At 30.5% G+C, this 21,467-nt stretch overlaps 2 protein-coding genes across 2 annotated transcripts in view; both read right to left on the bottom strand.

Moving 5' to 3' along the window:
• Positions 1–15,294, bottom strand: part of LOC131842840 (acyl-CoA Delta-9 desaturase-like) — a 29,949-nt gene extending 14,655 nt beyond the window's left edge. Inside the window, exon 1 of the mRNA XM_059191408.1 lies at positions 15,175–15,294. The gene's annotated coding sequence lies outside the window, so the exon portion shown is untranslated. The remainder of the gene's footprint in view (positions 1–15,174) is intronic.
• Positions 13,199–21,223, bottom strand: LOC131842844 (uncharacterized). Its single transcript, XM_059191412.1, has 2 exons — positions 20,462–21,223; positions 13,199–13,228 (listed from the first exon to the last, which is right to left on the bottom strand). The coding sequence occupies exons 1-2, from the start codon at positions 21,221–21,223 to the stop codon at positions 13,199–13,201; spliced, it is 792 nt and encodes a 263-aa protein (XP_059047395.1).
• Positions 21,224–21,467: the final 244 nt, after the last annotated feature.

Below are 21,467 nucleotides of genomic sequence, written 5' to 3' on the forward strand. Positions count from 1 at the left end.
CAAGCCTTTAAAATTTCCAATAGGCAATAAACTAACACTTTCACTTTTATAATATTCGTATAAACTAACACAATAGGCATTAGTGACAACGCATGGTAACTAACAAATATTATAATAGTATAAGTTAGCTTACTTATGCTATCATAATATGATGTCTATGTTCTTCAATTCTACATCTACAGTTGTCGCTTTCCATCTGGTGACCCATCAGCTTGTTTGGCATTCTCAGAAATATACAAAACACACACGACTTCTTTGCCGTTGTGATGTACGTCAAATCAAATAAAGTGAAACTTTGCCGCTACAAATTCAGATTCAAATTGGTTCTAAAAACCCGGTATAGAACTAATATTATTAAAATATGCGAACATTTTTTACAATAAACGAGAGGACGTTTGTTATTCCTTCATGTAGAAAGTACTGGCTCGATTGTTGTAAAAAGTGCTTAGACAGATTATATCCTATATTAACATATACGAGTATGTTACTTTATATGAATTTACTTAGACCATACCGCGGTATACAGCTAGTATAAAGTAGATGGAAAACATTGCATTTTACACTTGCATTCTAATAATACTACGGAGAAAGCATTGTGTATTTTGTATATCTTTTTATGTATATGATTATCTGTGAATTATACGGGCGCGGTTTCTCGAGTGTTATGTTTTTTATCATTACAAATGGAATGCTATTTTATTTCTACCATATTATAATTATTAGTGTTATACAACTAATTACATAGTAGCTACAGTAAGTAAAATTTTGTTAGTAGTTGGACCTAATAAAATTTTACAGGATGGCAAATTAAAAAGTTAATTTTAATTTACCAACAATTAACTAATAACTAATAACTGATTTAGTTAATTAACATATTTTTAAATTAATAAAGAAAGCATTCATTTAGCAACTAAATAACAAACCTTTTGTTAATAGGTGACATTTTTTTATGATACTTATGTTGAAATGCCTTACTAAATACATGTTCGTTTCAATCTATATTATAAAATCCATCATCATGATAGGTGAAAAATATTATTCTATAAATTAAAACGGTGTGATTCACTCAATATGAACTTGTACCGATCTAAAGATTGATGGTCATGTGCAATGTAAATTGAAGTGCGTTTACCGTACAAACTCTGATTTAGGACCTTGTGATTGTAGTGTCATGCCTTACTTATAGTATTCTGAATGAATGACGGTCACAGTCATGTACCCAATAATAATACAGGTTATGTAAACATATGCTCAACTTGTCTAATAACAACTACATATTAATCTGACTACCCTCTTAGATTAGTTTAAAGTATGAAGAGGTGGTATCAAATAAAAAAACCCCATACTTTAAAATCCCTGTCTATGTCATGTCTGTCAACCTGTTATATATATATATATATAATAAAAATCTCAGGACAATTCACACAGCGCCATCTAGACCCAAGTTAAGCTAGCTAAAGCTTGTGTTATGGGTACTAGATAACTGATAAAAAACACCCAGACCGATACAAACAATCATACTCATGAATACAAATGTTTGTGCCGTGCGAGGAATCGAACCCGCGACCATCTGTCGTAAAGCGGTGTGGTAGACCGCTAGACCACCGAGGTCGTCGACTCGAATATATTTTATTATACATGTATTTTACTTAACTACTATTTTAATTGTAAGCTTACATATTATGTTGTGTTGTCCTTATTTTTAGCATTCTCAGCCAACTGAAACAGTCCTTTCTACGAACACAGTCAAGAAAACCGTAAACACCACTGTGTCTCCCAAACGACGACGTTGGCAAAATCACCGACCTCATTTGGTGAAAGCCATTTAAATTAAAAGAAGAAGAAGAAATAAAAAATTAAGTTTACTTTGTACAAAGTTTTCTGCGTGATACATCTACGCAAATGTACGTCTATCTAGACTTCAACTGCAAAGCTGTTTGCTTTCGCTTTCGGTTGAAGGATGAGATAAGGAAGTGAATTTAACAAGGCTGTTTTTTGTTTTTAATTTTTATTTACTTTGTTTTACACAGGACAAAGCTACCCAAAGTAATTAATACTCACATTTCCCGTTAGGATTAAAGATTAGTTAGGGATTAAAGATTAAAACCTTAAATCAATTTGTACTTACAATTTAAATACGTTATAATAACGTTAGTTTTAATTTATGTTATATGCATATATCGCACGTACTATGACATTTTTAATATTTTCAACAGACTATAAAATGACAATAAGTTATATGCATCTTCTATCCCATAAAGATTGCCGTTAGCTATTGCTTAGAATGTATATGAAAGTCATATTAAATGCGAATGTGTTCATATGAACGTACTTTCACATGGTAATGCCACTTCATGGGTATTTGACACTATACCTACCCATAACAAATGAAATGAACATATGTAAGTCCTACAACTGATTATTAAGCACTTACATCTTTAAAATCTACCTAATAAATTGATGTCAGGCTTTATAATATACGATAGTAGGCTTTATAAGAAACACTTTCTCGAAGCAAACAACTCGTAATTATAGCACTGTTACATTGTTAGTAAAATTACAAGTAACAGGTGCATGACACTACTTAGGAATGATTCGATAAATTTATAAAATACCGCCATTTCCATTGCAGTTATATATAAAAAAAATAACACGTTGTTTGTTATAATTATGTTCAGTATTGCATAATTCACATATATTTCTAAGTTTAAAACACAATAAAAGTGTTAAGCATACAAATATTGTTCAAAACATAAAATACTTTCATGCTTGTAATGTCTGTTTTAAACTTCCGCTTGAGGAAAGAGTTGGGGCAGCGAAACTTTTGATACATTAACCTTAATGGGAAGCTTGTAAACGGTTTCGATAGAGAAAACTTTAGAGGCCAAGTATTATTAATCGATTTCGAAAACCTTTAACATCATTTTTATTCTATTTGTTGTGTAAAAAAATAAATAAAATAGGTATAGTTAAACAGCTAGATTAGATACAAAACTAACTTAAAAACACATATATGTATACTAGACGAAGACTAAAAAGTCGTAAATATGAGTACCTAAGTACCCAACTTGCTGTTCTTTTGGTTTTAAGGTTAGATTTGGCAGTGAAATTACAAAACAAGTTGCATGACATCATAGTCCTATGGTACGGAAATGTATTACATGATAACGTTATGTCCATAATCCATATTGCAGCTTATATACTCGTATATATACGACGGTTATCGCTTACCATCCGTCAACTTGTTCGCTATTCTAATCTCACAAAAATATGTATTGTGTATGATTTATATACTTGACAATAACAATATTTTTTTGGCAACACAATAACCTGACCTTGATCTTAAATAATGGCATTCGAATACATTTTATTTGAATATTCAGGACGATTGTCGAGACCGTTGAGAGTCTACAATGAGAATGGTTACTCTGACTGGCTACTTAAGTGTGCCAAAATAAAAGCTACCGCCGCACACATGAACATTGTAACATTTTTTGATTGCTGTATTCGTTTCTAACAACTTTTTAATCGTGGTGCGCCTTAACATCTAACTGTATATTCGATTACTTTTTTACTATCACGCCTCAATACAGTCTCGAGTAATAATACTCTTGACTCTAGAGTTTATAGTGCTAAATATAGAGTGAGGGAAAGGAGGCCACATTTTCAAGTATTTCTTTTATTTTCTAAATAAACCCTTATTAATAATAAGTTTATTTCAATAGAAATCAGCGATGTACAAGATTATAAATTATTTTTCTATATTATATTGTAGCATTACTAGCAGAACCTACTACTATGAATAGATTTTTCATTCAATTTCTGTTTGAATGATGAGAGGTTAATTTAATCTTCATTCCAATAATTTATTTTAGGTAATAATACTAAGTATAGTTATTACTAAAAATAAATCTACCTAATTTCTATTGGGCAATATTTTCATGTTGAAATTGATTTCAATAAAATAGCAAACATTATATTTTATTTGTAATAAGAATAAGTTAACTATATTTTAACTTTATTTTGGTATAATAGAAAATCAATAGGTAATATATTATATAAATATTGTATTCTGTCTTATATATTTCTATATATAAATAAATACATAAATATCTACACTAGGATTTACTATTCACTGTTATGATATGAAAGTAAGGAAACTCGTCATAACTCGGATCACCCGAAACAAAGCCAATTTAGAAAAGTTCATTCTGTAAATTGGCCTATAGAGAACGGACAGAAGTACCCCCGGATGTTTGTTTTTTGATTTGCCGTAGTAGGGTAACCTAATTTGGTATCCCGGAAATTACACCAATTTTGTTTTGTTCATTGTGTGACACTTATTATTGACGACCTCCTTGGTGTGGTGATTTAACACGCCGCCTCTTTTTCCGATAGTCAGTTTCGCGATCGATAAGAAATTTATAGAGACCCTTATTTGTCATTATCAAATAAGACATATTATGCATAACTTCTACTATATTAGTACACAAAATGGATACTATTGTATCCATTTTGTGTTCTATAGTACATTATACTCTACTATACGTATACAAATAAAATTCCAACTAATATTATAAACGAGAAATTTTGTCTGTCTCTCTGCTTGGTATTATTTCACAACTAAACGGCTCAAACAGTTTTAATTACCTACATTTAATACGAAGATGTATGGTATCACTTGGAAGGGGAAAACAGAAATTGTAGACAAGTACTAGTCAATTAATGAAAAAAATAAAATAAAAATATTATCTTAAAAGAACATGAATGCATTCGAGAAAGAAGAAAGTAACGTAAACAACGAAGTACTTATTCGCAAAGACCTTCCAAGAGGTTCTTTGACAAAGTATGCAATAGTATAAATACTAAACGTTTACACACTGTAACGTAAAACTTTTACTTCCTCTCGATGAAAAGTAAATAATGTGAACGAAACCTGTTCTGCAGCTGACCTCGACTCTGAACCGAAGTCAATAAGATTGTGTCGAGATGTGGTCGCGTTTCGTGGATCGCCACTTTCTCCGTTCGCGAGATGCATAAGCATTTACTATACCTACCTGTATAGATGTATGGGATTTACAAAGATAACTAACTATAGATAGACATGCAACTTTGTAAATAGTAACTCTATTATACAGAAGTCATGGTAGTGGCAAGATGCTGCAAAGTTGTCTTATATAAATAATTCATTTAGATCTTACGGATTTCCGTTAGTAACTTAGAGATGCTACTATATAAAAATGAGCTTCAATTACTAGATGTATTCTAATTTTATTAAAATAAATTCGATACATTAAGAAATTATTAAAATTATGTGTTATAAGATCTATGCTATCAATCATGCATATTATTGGCAGATTTCGGAGTATTTCGCTGATGATAATTGTAAATGTTGATCTTATTCGATCAAATATAAAAATTATAAATTCAATTAATCTTGTTTAGAATAGTGATTAACAAAGTAGATTACGTAAAAATCCTATACAATTTGTACAACTATTGATCAAAAAACTATTATAGTATTTGCTAAACATTAGTTATATTTTTTATCATCACTTGTCTCTACTATATGTTTCTTATCACGCTGGTATAAATATAACTATCAGGAACCGCTTAAAAAAATATAGAACTAGAGTTTTGTCTATACAACAGGAATGGAAAACACATACAATAAAAGAGATAATTTTTAATAAAATACCAAAATAGAACCAGGCAAAAATATTTCATCTGAAACTGCCCAAATATTAAATGAATAAGGCGTCTAATCTAAGATTTAGCGAAACTGACATATCAAAGCATGGCAAACCATTACATCAGAACCCGGCTCAAAGTTTAGAAATAACGTAGCATTTGTGGTAATAATATGAAACTCTTTATTATCTATTTCCTTGCAAACAGGTAAGTACCCTTATAAAATACAGAGATGTTTAATAACTTAACAATATTATAAAGCTAAGCTTTTACTTTTAAAGTACTGTCTTATATATAAGATATTCTCTATTATTTCAATGCCTTTTAAGAAGCTAAATATTCCTGTGTTAAAATAAATAATATTATAGCTGTATGTATTTAATACCAAAAATTATCGACATTAACTTTTACTATCACAACCAGAACTACTGTACTGACTATGTACCTACTACAGACTTATTATTACATTCATAGATTATCTATTTCATTCATTATAAGTAAACTCATTTCAATCTTTTTCATGGTTGTGCAATCGTTGAAGATTAAATAAAAACACTACCAGTTCCAACAAAGATTGTTGTTAAAATATTAAACCAGAAAGTGACCGCAGTCGGTAATTTCTAGAAATCGCTTGAAGAAACTCTGGAATTTTACACTTTTTTGCTCTACCAACTGGAATTGTACTGAAATAAACATCAATGATCACTGAAGCCTGTATAATAATGGAAACAATATCTTCTAATTGTTCTGAAATCCTTTGCTAATCGGATTATAAATAAAACGTATTGTGTATTGTACTGAAATACGCGGATTGTCTATAATTAGCACTCACATTTAAACATGAAATTTTGTAACAGAAACATTATTAGTGCATTAAATTTTTTTTAATTTTTATTCAACTAAAATCCATACTTAATTTTGACAAAAGTAATATTAAATTAAACTTTATACTTAGAAAAACTAAATAAGTTATTTTATAATAACACATGTATTATTTACATTAACAGTACAGAACGAGATAAAGAAATGTATTAACTCAAATAAAGAAATCTGGAAAGTTGTAAATAGATATAAAAGTAATAAAGCACTTAGTAGACATGAGAAACTTATAATAATATCAAACAATACGACCATCTCAGATACAAAGGAAATTGCGGAAATGTTTTCAAAAAAATTTGATTATAGTACAAAAGACACTGCAAATACTGAAGATGCAATGAAACTATTATATAATAATGTTACAAAGCATGATATTAAAATGATATTTCGATTAACAACTGCATCAGAAATAATTTCGATAGTAAAGAGAATGGAGAACAAAAAGTCAACTGGTTATGATGATATGCCTTTAAATATAATTAAAGAAAATATAGATATATTAGCGAACCCATTGTCGTATTTCTTTAATATATGTATTGATCAGGGAGTTTTCCCAGAACAATTAAAAATTTCAAAAATAATTCCCATACATAAGAAAATGTCAAAAACAAATATTAATAATTATAGACCAATTGCTGTTTCTCCAGTGTTATCTAAAATATTGGAAAAAGCGATTAAGATACAACTGATGTCCTATTTTAATACAAATTCAATTTTAAACGCACGACAGTTTGGGTATCAAAAAGGAGTAGGAACACCAGATGCAATTGATGCCATGGTTAATGATGTAACAAGGCAATTAAATAATAAATTAAAAGTTGCTGGAGTATTTTTGGACTTGAGCTCAGCCTTCGATACAATCGAGCACCAGATTCTGATAAGTAAACTTACCCACTACGGTGTTAAAGATAAAGCCCTTTCTCTACTAAAATCCTATTTAAAACAGAAAACAGTTCGTAGAAATTGTCGATATGGATGAAGACGGCACGAGGAAGGTATATAAATCATCATTAGTAACTGTAACAATTTGTGCCTCAAGGTTCAGTACTGGGCCCTATATTTTTTATTATTTTTTTAAATGATTTAATTAACTTCATGCTGAAATTATTTTCTGACATTGGAATGGTTGTATTTGCGGACGATACAAATGCAGTAATTGCTAGTGCAGATATCAATGATCTGAATATCAAAGTAAATGCAGTAATGGCAGCCTTCAATACCTGGTTTGTAGCAAATAAACTGGTACTAAACACAAATAAAACTAATATTATGTTGTTCAAAACAACTGCTAAAAATAAACAAACTCTCAGCACACACCTAAATGGAATAGCCATAAAAGTAGTTGAAACAGTAAAGTTCTTGGGAATACATTTAGACTCACTATTTAGCTGGAAAACGGAAACAGGTGCATTAGATAATGCCATAAGCTCTGCATGTTATGCCCTTCGTTGTCTGAAGAAGAACTCGGAAGATCAATTCTTACAGTATATTATGCTTTGTAGAATCTCGGTTACGATATAGCATTAAATAAAAACAAATACAATACAAACAAAGATTGTCGCACAAAAAAGCGATTAGAGCCATAGTTTGCATTGCACCCTGGGAATCATGTAAAGAGCATTTTAAAAGACTAAAAATTCTTACAGTACCCAGTCTTTATATACAGGTTTTGTTGACAGATTAATCAAAAACAAACATCTGTATGAATCTGAAGAGAACATGAAACAACGTTTAATAAGGAGAATGAATATACAGAAGGTAATAATTCCTACACTAAACGTAGTTGCCCAAGAAATCAAGCGGTGATACTCTATAATAAGTTACCGAAGGATCTTAAATTATTGAATAGTTTGAGTTGCTTTACAAAAAAATTGAAGTCACTACTAATAGACAAATGCTTGTACTCAGTTGACGATTTTTGATGTTTTTTTTTTTTTTTTGTTATTAATGACATTCTGTAAATGACAACATGTAAATTTATTAATTTTATCACCCATCATATCAACATTCAAATACAATGTACATTGTTCATGAATAAATAAATTGAAATTGAAATAAATTGAAAATTGTAAAGAACCCAAACAAATAGCAAATATTGTCGAATACAAAAGAAAAGTAATAACTTTGTTGTATCTCCATACACATAACCCTTCGAGTAATATATTTTTTTGCCCTAAAAATGATGTTAATATACAAGTGAATATATTAATTATAATAATAAATTAGTTACTGTATGAATTTGATTACAATAAAACGGTATTTTTTCTTTACCTTCGTAGTACGGTCTAAATGTTACATTCTAATTAATACGATTATACGATCTCCATTAGACTGACACAATTTTGAACAAAATCACCCACTTTCTTTTTGAATGACCGACTTTTGTATTAATTTATTATAATTATATTTGTAAAATGCATTGGTTAAAACGCTTATCTTATGGTTTTGGTACATGAACTGACTATCTTTTGGAACGTGGTAAACGTCAGCTGTATACATGAGCTGTAATATGGGCATTACAGAATATGTAGTATTCTTTTGCATGAGAAGACAGAACTACGGAATCGGTACACTGAGACACCCAAGGTTATCTTTTATACATTGCCATTCATAAGAACTGAGTTGTATTTCTCCGTATAGTGCTGTTTCAGTCATTTACTATTCACACCTGAATACTACTTTTTAAGCAACCTTATTAGCTACAGGATTGGGTGGCACAGAGTATCCGTTCACGGGACTTTGTACAAACTCTACTTCTGTATTTTATCTATGTTTTAAACTAAACTAGGATTTACCAACAAAACATCAGACTTAGATTGTCATATTGTCTAAGCAACTTGACGATATTACTTAACGACAGACAATTGTATTCATGTACCTAAAGCATTTAAGATCCAACTATGTTTTCGAATGTTTTACAACTTGCACGGCCTAGAAACGGTTTAGTCATAAAATTTATTCAAGCTACACAATGAGGTCGGTTCCAGTAAGTATAGGTACGCTTTAGCAATGTTATTATGCTACGGAATATAGTAAACGCCATCATATAAAGGTGGAGTTAGGCCCGCTGAAAGAAATTTCTCTGAATATTTTTACTACTTACTAATTACTGCACTTTGCATTAAACATTATATAAATTATTACTTCATTAAGAACTACTTCAGACTTTTAAAGTGTCTACGTGTACCTGCCTATATAAACGTCTTCGGGCTATTTCAGCCATCAAGTAGCTCGCTTTTTCACTTGAAGAGTGATATAAGGCAGTGCAATTATACGATAAGAATTACGATGAATAGCATCGCATGAGTATGAATGTCCATGAAAGTCAACAAAAACTATAATATCTCAGTCACATAAAAACTTTAGTTCACACGTGTATATTAAATCATGAAGTAGGTGTTAAATATACACATTTCTTATATTTCTACAAGTTTCACGTTCATATGAAAGTATCATTATAAAACATAAATTCCATAATAGCAGATTGCTACTAGAAACATGAGATTTGGTAGACCGAAACCCCAAATACATGACCTATGCGGTTAGATAAAATAGATATAGTACATTTACGACGTGCTACAACAATTTTATAGCCAACTATGTTTCTGGACCATGATGATTGGCATTTGTTTTAGAAAATTAAAAACACGTTTGGTCAGGTTGAAAAACAAATTATATCGGTCATGAATTTGAATCTGACCGCTAACGAAACTATGTGTGTCAATTCAAACTTCCGATTAAGGTGGCACCTCTATTCGGCTCCACAGCTTTGGGCATTTGGATATGCGGTTGAGTGAAAGCAGTGTAGGTACATATTACAAGTTTCAAAATTTTATAGTATCTATATTGCAGAGATATCATTCTACTTTTCTATACATATTACTGTTGTTTATATATAACGTAAATTACTAGATAAACTGACATTGACAGTTATTCTTAAGTAAATTTTTATTTATTGCATTATTTTCTAAGTTTGATTTTGATATATAATATGTAATATGCTTACTGACTTATGGCTTATATACATACATAATGGAAAATAAATATTATATCTATAGTAATATTATCATACTATATCGCGGGGAAGTTTGTACGTTATAAATATAACATTCAATATTTTAAGATATAGCGAAGAGCAGAATATTCTAATGATATAATTGTTTAAGAAATAATTATTTATTACTATTTAAAATATCATGAGAACTTAATAATAAAATACTATAATCAATTTATACTGGCGTGGTAAGACATAGAGTTGTAAAATGGCGTAAATATATCAATTAACATGACTTAACGACGGAAAGTGATACCGAACATTTCCGACGTGCTTTCATCATAATTTCCTTTGCATTCATTGCATATTGTATATAGATAGCTATATTTGTTCACCCCAGGTTTCTTGCGGAACTTACTTAGAGAAAACTAAGTGGTAGGTACTCGCTTCAAGCTAGAATTCAAGAGAAAATAGTCTTATTATTTTCAGTATTGCTTCATTCACATTAATAACTTCTCTCAATATTCCCGAGACTACAAATCCAATTTGGACCTACTACAGGTGTTACCTTTAATGCACATAATGTTTTTTTTATTACAAATAATACATGCATAACTACTGTATTATTAATGTAGTATTGTACTAATATTCTAACTGCATCAAATCATTATTTAAATATTTATATGTAAAAATAACCACATAGTTTTAGTTCCGCCAATTCCAAACCCTATTTTAATGCATTATATGTATATAACTTCAACAGGGTTAGGTACCACAGTAATGGTAAATAAATAACCGATCTATACAATATAGTACATATATAGGTATTCAAGATTTGAAACTGAAAATAGACTTATGATAAAATGTGAAATAACTCTTTATGTGTATACATATCACAACCACTGTCATTCCAAATAGGGTAGGCAGAGGAATTATCAACTGTCGATATAGTCGTAAAGGCAACACTTGGCATGACCGGATTTCGCTCGATATTTTTTTGGGAGCGTGGACGGTGACAGACTTTCAGGAGGTGAGCCTACCGCCGTCTCTCGGATTAATTTTTAGAAAGAATCAGTAATATGAATTGACACACGACTTTTTTTTTATTTCAGTCAGATTTGAAGTTATGACTTTTGAGTCTTGAATTTTATTCAGGGTACTAAACCGGTATAGTGGTTTCAAAGCAAAAATATATTTTTATAATAAAAACTCGGACAACATACTTTGTACATATTTCCTTAGATTAAAAAAATATGCTGTTTCATCTTTTGCGAATGTGGAGCTGCGTGATGTGACGCGGAAGGCGATATGGTTGAAAACTAAAGCTAGTTCACACAAACATGACCGCGGGTGATGTTTGCTCATTTGCTTGTGTAAACTACGACCAGCCAAGGTTGTGACTTATTAAGTTATTAAACATAATTTCTGTGATGTGTTCTACTAGGCACCTATGGGTGAAATATAGAAATGATTCAATGGTAAAATATAGAAATTGTCTGGAAAACTAAAATTATTGTCTCTTAAAAAATGAGAATTGTAACCACAAAGCTATCAATAATGGACTGTATATGTTTTTGTGACTAAACTACTGGGTCGATTTAAATGAAACTCGATGTAGGCATACACTGAAATCCAGAATTAACTATTATCCAAATATAATAAAAAATATCACATACATATTTGATAGTGAACTTGCTTCTTACTGTTGGGCAGAAAGTTTATTGTCTTAATCGATTTCATTTTAATTATTTGCAGTTTGTAACAAAATACATACCTTTAATAACATCTTTGACCTTCATGATAACTGAGAAAGCAGTTGATGATAATTTAGTCATTAACATGCTAAACTTTGCTGTCGTCACCTACTTCTGTACATAGTAATTTCTTCGAGTTAGAGATCACAAAATATCATTTATATTTTTTGTAATGTTTATGCTTATCCACCTCTCTTGTTTATGTTTCCACTTTAATTATTTAGAAGGTACTTAAAAAAATCTAAATACTCGTAACATGAACATTATAATAATAATCTAAATTCAATATTATAAATTCTATAGCGTCAGTATATCTGATTATTACCATTATAGTGCTGAAAGTGTCTTAATGAAATTTAATCTTAAGATACATTGTAATACAAAGACGGTCCTTTATCTTAAAAAAGTTGACAGAGTAGCAAGTAACACTAATAATAGATAAATGACACAAAATCCACTTGGTCTCAAAATGGAGTATTGTACCTACATTTTGAAGGCTAAAGCGCAGTGCCATCAATGAAACGTAACCGCAGAAATGCAATGCTTAAACTCAGCACGAATGGTTTGTACACTACGACAAACAAGTCTTGGTCGTGGCCTTTTATTATATAGTAAACGAAAACACATTCAAGAATTGATTTTCTGTAAGGAATATATATAGGTACTCCAGAACATTCATTAAAAAATATATTGTTAACCGTTTCTAGTATGTGTCTTGACTATGTGTATAAAAACAATAACAAAAATATGTGTAATTGTATATGTTATATATGTTATTTAAGTTCTTTTTTGTCTATATTTAGGAGCTTAGGATCTCAATAGTGAGCAATTTGCTCCCTCATAATATCTAAATTGCACAGATTACATGCATAGATTACATTTATAATAGAACTTCTTTTAAGACCTTTACCTGTACACGTACAGTACATTTATAATACGTCTTATTTTAAGACTTTCTTTACCTGTTTTTCAACAAGAACTTGAACTTAAACAATTCCATTAATTATAATTAACAATCATGATTAAAGCAATCTTTATTATATGAAATCTAGCTTATAATGGAATACTAGAAATTAGCTTATAATGGTAACTATTAAGTTTGAATATGTTTAGTGCATTACAAATTGAATATGAAATCATTCAAAGTATGACATTTCCTTTAAAAAGAAAGAAAATATACTACAAAATATTTATTGCAGAGGCTTTATGTAAGAGACAAATTAAACAGTTTCATTATAATGGGAGAGTTATTTTACTGCTATACCTTTAAAAATCTGAGCTAAATGGCTAAGCAAACGCGAACAATCATTAAAATTGTTGAAATACGGGAAAAAATGTCAACTTGCAACAAAACAGTTGAATAGTGCTCTTTTTTGAGGTATTTTTTTAAATAAATTTCAAAATTATTATAATAAGTAGATAATATTTACTCATATTAGTATTATTATTGTATATAAAAATGTAATAAAGAATATAATATAATTTTTATCTCATATCATATATGACTCACAAGGAAACGTAAGTTATTGAAAGGCTCGTCTTAGAAAACAAATGATAATAATAGGTACCATTTTCAGAATGTTTCTAAGGAAAATCTAAAACGATCCTAATAAGAAAGAACAAAACACAAAGAAGCGTGTTCATTTTCTTACTTTAATAAAAAAATTATCTTTGGGATATTGTAGAAATATATTAAAATTATACGTCCTTATTACATTAAGTATGAATATTATTCTTTTTCTTTTCTTCACATATGTATAAAAAATCATAAACATGTCAATGGGGTGTCATAAATAAATGTTCACGCACGAAATCGCTGCTGCTTTCATTTCATACGTGTATAGGTGTAGTGTAAGTATGTAAAACTTATCTGCCTACCTCCATGAGGACTACTGAAGCGCTTATGGAATTTAACTCTGTCTTCCTTGTTCAAAAGTCTGTTTTCTATTTTTATCTTTATTCATTAATAATTAATTCGTAGTAAGAATTAACAATACTTAGTAAATAGCTATTTTCATATCTTCTACGCAGGTTAAATCGGCGAATCTAATTAGAATAATTGATTTAGATGTAATTGTACAATAAGTAATAACTTAATGTTGATATAGGACATACCATTAAATATTTCACCCGAACCAAACTCATACCCAGCCATTAATTAATGGTATTCATATATAATAGAATACAGATAACAGAATATTACATAATTAAACTAAGATATTTAGTGAAACATTAGGACTAGACATGACTGTGTTGCATAGATATTATGCGTGCACAGAATTATTTACTTAAATGCTATTTAAATATATAAATTGATTATGTACCGAAGACTTTACCTTCAGTACACAACCAATGATTTATTTATTTAAAGGTAAGTACGTATTTTAAATAGGTAATGAACTGTTTTCCGTGGAATCAACTTGGCCTGGCCTAGCCGTATTTTTTCTTGATGTAAAAAGGGGAATATTGTGCTTATAATTTTGATTTGTTCAAGTTAGGTAAGTACTTAATTATTGTTATTTTAAAAAACTAATATTAAAATTTAAATGCTTATTGTAATTAATTATTTTGCCATAAGTAATTTTATTTTTATTACATAAGATTTTTTATTCCTACAATGTATACTAAACAATAATAGATAAAAGCCAGTCATCAGTAAATAAATATTGCAATGAATAAAACCCGTCTATAAATTCAAATCCATGCATTCATTTCGAACAGATTTACCAATTACATGGCCGACGTAAAATTATTAATTAGTAATTAAATATTTAAATAAGATTAATATTTAATATCCCTGAACGCAGATCAAACATTAAAAATCAGATTATAATATAATATAAAACTATAACTTACCTTAAGAACAATTAGTAGAGTTGTAGTATCCACTACTGTAACACGCACAGTTGCAATTTCACTTTACGATTACAATCGATCAATGTAACACCGGTCGCAGTGTCCGTCCGTGACAATGCACGTACGATGAATGAAGCTTTGAGATGCGCGTGCGTTCTCTCCATTTACTTATAGTTTCAGACACTGTGTAACACTTTCCCCTACCAAGTCGGTATATGAGATGTCTACAATTTCACTTTAGTTTTTGAAAATTAATACCGTTCCCAATTCAATGAATTGTTTAATTTTTTAATTCATTAGTTCGTTGTCGCAGTTTTGGTTTCTTTAAAACAATTCCCGTCGATAGAACAAAAATTTCTATAGAAATAAAGTTGTTTCATAATTGGACTTTTTGTTATGTAGCTATACTAAATATTCCCTATTTTCAGAATGTATGCAAATCTTTCAATAATAAATATTAAAACTCTGTCTCTCTACGGTGTTTATTGACGAGAATATCTCGAAATAAAGGCCCCTGCAAAATAGGCTATAGGACGAAGCTTACTGTTAACAGTAGATTTTTCTTCTTTTATGTAAGTGGGAAGAAAAACAAGATGATTGTCGCCTATATATATGAACTCAAATATATAGGCGATGTAGTGATGTCCGTGGTGTCTCAAATATATAGGCGATGTAGTGATGCAGTGATGTCACTTGAAAATGTAATACTCGTAATATGCGTAATTCCCTCATACGTTGGCATTTGCCATCCTGTAATTTCTATGCCATAAATCGCCCTCTAAACCTATGTAAATTTCTTATGAAGAAACTGCTATTCCGTTAGCAAAATGAGTGAGACAGAGGTACCCATATAAGTTTTAAAATGACTTTGTATAAAGTCTAACTTATAAAGCAGAATACAAGAAGTAGTAATTATAAGTAGAGTAGAAACCTGTATCAGGGTTAATACGATCTTATAACCTTTATTTATATATTTTGTTTACATATTATTAAAATTAAACCCTCGCATGTAGAAATCAAAATCTGAGTTGATTAGTTCAAATTGAGCTATAATATATTTAAGCTCAATTTGGACTCAAACCAAATTAAAACTTTTATGTTTATTTTTTTATTTTACAAATTAATCACAAGAACAAACATTCAATTTAGAACAAAAATTTAATTCAGAACAAAAGAAATATTCAAAATTAAAGTAATACCTTTGGTGTAAGTAACAAACGGTCTCACTTAATTTTGAATATAGTAATGTGTATGTAAAACAGAAAAAGTGAGCCCAATATGTAAACGTAAATTATTTTTACCGGAGTTAAAAAAAAGTACAAATAATAACAAAGTAAATTATTATGTGACGAGCTTAGCATCTAGACATCAATATTCTATACATAAATAGTATATGAACAGGTTAGAAACAGAGAAGCAGAATCTCTAAAATGGTTGCTTTATATTTGTATCTAGATTTCATGAAACATTTCCACGAAATAGGCTTTTTTTTACTTACTTACTTACTACTGATATTATAAAGACGATGAAGTTGTTAGATATTGAATATATTTATTGATATATACTATATCAAAAGTTAATAGATTTTCTTATTTATAGTTAACTAGCGACTCGTCCCGAACTCGCACGTAGGCATTACAAATCTTTGAATTTATCAGCTTGTTCCATACTATAACATGCTTGTATTATACATATCAATGAAAATGGAACGGATTTTAATGACAAGCAAGCAAGCGATCAGACAGTGACCGCGATTAATTTGTTTTATGCTATAGAGATATTCATATTTTGTATTATACTGTGTAAAGATTTACACAGTACTTTTATTGAATTAAAAGCATTGTTATTATAGTGAGAATGGAGATTGTCACAAACAACATTTTTAGACTTTAGATGTAGTATCCATCAAGCGCATTCATTTCGCTACCAATACCTAATAAATAGTAAGGCCCTCAGTAGTTCAGTTGTTTAACACACAGCCTTCCTTGAGATGGTCATGCGTTCTCTTCCTGTGCGAGGAATGCAAACGTTTATATTCAGGAGTATGTTTGTTTGTTTTGATCTAGGTTTTTATATGTATATTATAGATATATTCTAATAAAAATCTGGTTTAGTATTTCTATTAGTTGTATGATATTTTCTCTGTAAGAGTAAAAAATATAAATTTAAGAACTTGTTCACTTTCACAAATGGAATTCCTATTGATTGCAGATTCCTGTTTGTAATCATATGTTCCTTAATAAAGTATGACACGCCCCCAAAATGAGATCAATATAGGACCAGTAGTGAGGAACGCTTCTTATATAACTTCGTGTGTAGTGAAATCAGGTCTGAATTTTCATAAAGTCCGCCGAGTGGATTTTACCCCCACAAAAACTGTTAAATATTAATGAATTTATTGTCGTATGTCGCTTTACAACATATTTGTAAGAATAGAGGTAAAAGCTCCCAACTAAAGATTTTTAGTACAAAGGACGTGTGTTTTTTCATTGAAAATTACATATATATAATTTAACGACTTGGCAACATAGACAAAAGGAATACCAACAAGAAATAAGTATTTTCACAGGACTAAAACTACATACACAGATTCTTCTTTAATCAACAAAGGATGTAGGTATATACCTACGGTGTAAAACCTTGGTGCTTGTATACATTCTGTGTATGAGAGGAACAAATAGGATGACAAAGTTAAGTGGTCTATTTGAACAGGAAAATGGATATATTTATTTATAACATGTATATATTGCTATGTTCCAGCTTATCGACAGACTTGTAATTATGGTACTACTGAATTAACTTTGTCTTTTTTTATATATTAAAAAAAAAGTGGTCGCAAAGACCTAATGGTGGAAAACAGGAATACGACTCGTCTGATAGTAAACGGTATCGTATACTAGATGCCTAAAACACTATCATAAGAAACCTTAATAAACTCTTTTAGGAAACCTTTTAATACCCTATACTGTAGTCTCTTGAGGAAATCTCGGCAGGTAATTCATTCCACAATGTGAGTGATTTTCGCATAGACCCTTTCAAATCTAATAGCAGATTACTCCATTCGTGACAAAATACCCTTAAATATATGACGATTCAATAAAATCCTAAAATCGTGACGAAGCGAAAATTGTCTATGTATATGTTACAATTTCGCGTAAAAAAGGCTGTAAGAATGAGGATATTTTTTTCACGGAAAGTATTATTAAGTATGCATCTACATATACAATAAAGAAAATACTGAGAAAAATACCCCTCAAAAGGGTGAAATTAATAATTTTTTTAACATTTTCAATACGCTACTATTTTATTAATATAATAATGTAATAGAAGCAGAATGTTGTTGGCATAACTAATCCAAAATATAAGTATAATAAATAATTTACATATTTATTAAACTTATATTTTAAACATTATACCTATATATAAAACAAAATTAGTAAGTAACATATAGTGGTATGTTCAAAAACTACAGAATTGATTTTCATAAGGTTTTCATTCATCAACAGACTGATTTTATACGACGGTTTACATTAAGTATTAGATGAATAAAATTTAGAAGAAATTGAAACACACTGCGAAGCCGAGATTGATCGATAGTGTACATATTATTTTAGGAATTGTGTGACGTTCAAGCTGATTATTTTTTTAGTTATAATATATAGATAATTCTTGTTAAACATACATATATACATACAATATACAGCTTTTTGCCACGCATAACCACATTGTGGAATCACCTTCTAGCAATGGTATTTCCGAACCGATACGATATTGAAACCTTCAAGAAAATGGCTTATTCCTTTTTAAAAGGCCGACAACGTACTTGCAATTCCTCTGGAGTTGCGGGTGCTCATGGGCGGTAGTAATCACTTACCATCAGGTGAGCCGCATTCTTGTTTGTCCCCTGTTATAAAAAAAAATTTAATGTCAATAAATTTTATAATTCTTACATTCAATATAATGAAACAACTCATTTATAAGACCTGTTAATCATATCAATTTAGTATGATTTTCCTTTTGTGATGAGACTGCTTTCCGAATGAGTGGTAGATTAAAAGAATGATAACTATGACTACTATTCATAAGTGTTTATTTAAGTTTATTTGAATAAATGATTTTCTATTCTATTCTATTCCACAAGTCCTTCCGCGGATTTGGAGTCACTTGCTTCCTATCGTCCGGTGAAGCTGTAAAAGCAAGATTAGCGACTTAAATAGATGGTACAGAGCACAGGGTACCCACACAGACGACTTTTGCAAAAACTGCTTTAAATGTTTTTTACTGTCTTGATAAAAGAGCTTCTTTTTTTGTTTTGACTTGTACAAATACATCCACACTACATACACTTTTATGGACTTAGAGACATAAATGTATTAGGTTAGGTAAGCATTAGTAAGTAAGTCAATATCCATATTAATAACAATTAATAATTTACTAATGTAAATACTTATTCATACTAATATTATCGTAATTGAAAGTGTATCTATTTGTCACATTTGCACCGGCTGAACCAATCTTAATGAAATTTGAATCGAGGATAGGTATGGTGTTTATGGCGAGTACGGACATAGGCTATCTTTTATCTCAAATAAAGTACATAAAATCGCGGGATATAACTAGTATTCTATATTACCAACGTAGCAGGTGAATATTCCACATAACATATCAATAGAAATATGTTGTATATTTTTCACCATTTTGAATGTTTGTACAAAGAAAATAATTGAGAGGAATGATTGACAGGCAGGTTTGTTATTATTATATGCTTATGTCCTCATTTTAGATACAGAGAGTACCTACTTGAATAGTTAATTTTAAACTTTCGTGTTTAATATACATTATTTAAATTATTAACCGGGTCTTAACACGAATAATTTTATGGCAAATAAAGGTATTTACCTCTCTCGACGTTTCGACTAGGTTGCACTAGCCGTGGTCACGAGCTGACTGGAGTAACAGCGATGTCAATGTAGATAGGTGACAGCAGTTTTTTCTTCATCTACCGTCACTAGATTGTTTAACGAAAGTTCGCGACACATAGCACTCACGGTATCCGTACACTTATTGACTATTGATGCTACTGAACTTTGCTTGAATTTATTTATGACTGGATTCCACGCAGATGATAATTTTAAACCATCCTCTCTGTTGAAATTTGTTTTTTAATTTCAATCCCGGACCATTCGTGGGTAATAACCTTAGGCGCATGTAGTTCAATCCAGTGATTTGTTCCTGCGTTCAGTAGATGATCGGCAATCGCTGATTTGTGTGGTTGTCGATTTTTAACCGCTGCGATGTGCTCTTTGACTCTCTCGGCTATTGATCGCTTTGTTTGGCCAATATAAGAGCTACCACAACTACAGTCAATTTTGTAGACAACTGGAGCTTCATAAGGTAGCTTATCCTTTGGTGAACGTAAATTGTTCGTTACTTTTGAGGGCGGATAATATACAGTCTTAATGGAGTATTTATTTAGTGCTGTTCCAATTTTGTCCGTTATTCCTCTTAAGTAAGTCATGTACGCTGGCTGTCTGTTCACTTCCGGTTTTTTAGCTTTTGTTACGCGCTTATTTTGCCTTCTACTCTTTATGTAACCATTTTTCTTGAGTACTTCTTGAACGTGGGATAGTTCTTGTTCCACAAATTCAGGGGCACAGAGATCTTGCGCTCTGTTTGTGAGAGTGGTGACGACTGATTGTAAATGTCGTGGGTGATGATGTGAGGAGGCATGTAGGTATCTATCTGTGTGTGTTGGTTTCCGGTATACTGTGTGTGTAACCGAGCCATCGGATCTCACCATAACTAGGATGTCCAAGAAAGCTAAGGACCTATCTTTCTCCAATTCCATTGTAAATTTGGTTTTAGAATGTATGGAATTTAGGTATTTTAGGTATTCGTCTGCTTGTTGTTGTGTACCATTAAATATGCAAAAAACATCATCTACATATCTTTTCCACAGGCTAATTTCTAATGGTCTGAGAGCAAGAATCTTTGTCTCAATGTGCTCCATCCAAATATTAGCTACTAATGGTGCCACTGGGCTCCCCATTGCAACGCCATCTATTTGAAGGTAGTATTCACCTTGGTACAGAAAGACCACGGCTAGTGCAACCTAGTCGAAACGTCGAGAGAGGTAAATACCTTTATTTGCCATAAAATTATTCGTGTTAAGACCCGGTTAATAATTTAAATAATACCTACTTGAATGTTGGTAGAAGTAGATACGTGCTGCTTATGAGACATTGTAGTGCTAAAAGGTTTAGGAGTTAAAGTAAATAATATAAATACGAGTA

This window comes from Achroia grisella, unplaced genomic scaffold (genome assembly GCF_030625045.1).
Source record: "Achroia grisella isolate CSIRO2021 unplaced genomic scaffold, CSIRO_AGI_Agris_v1 utg2547, whole genome shotgun sequence".
In the NCBI taxonomy this organism is placed as follows: domain Eukaryota; kingdom Metazoa; phylum Arthropoda; class Insecta; order Lepidoptera; family Pyralidae; genus Achroia; species Achroia grisella.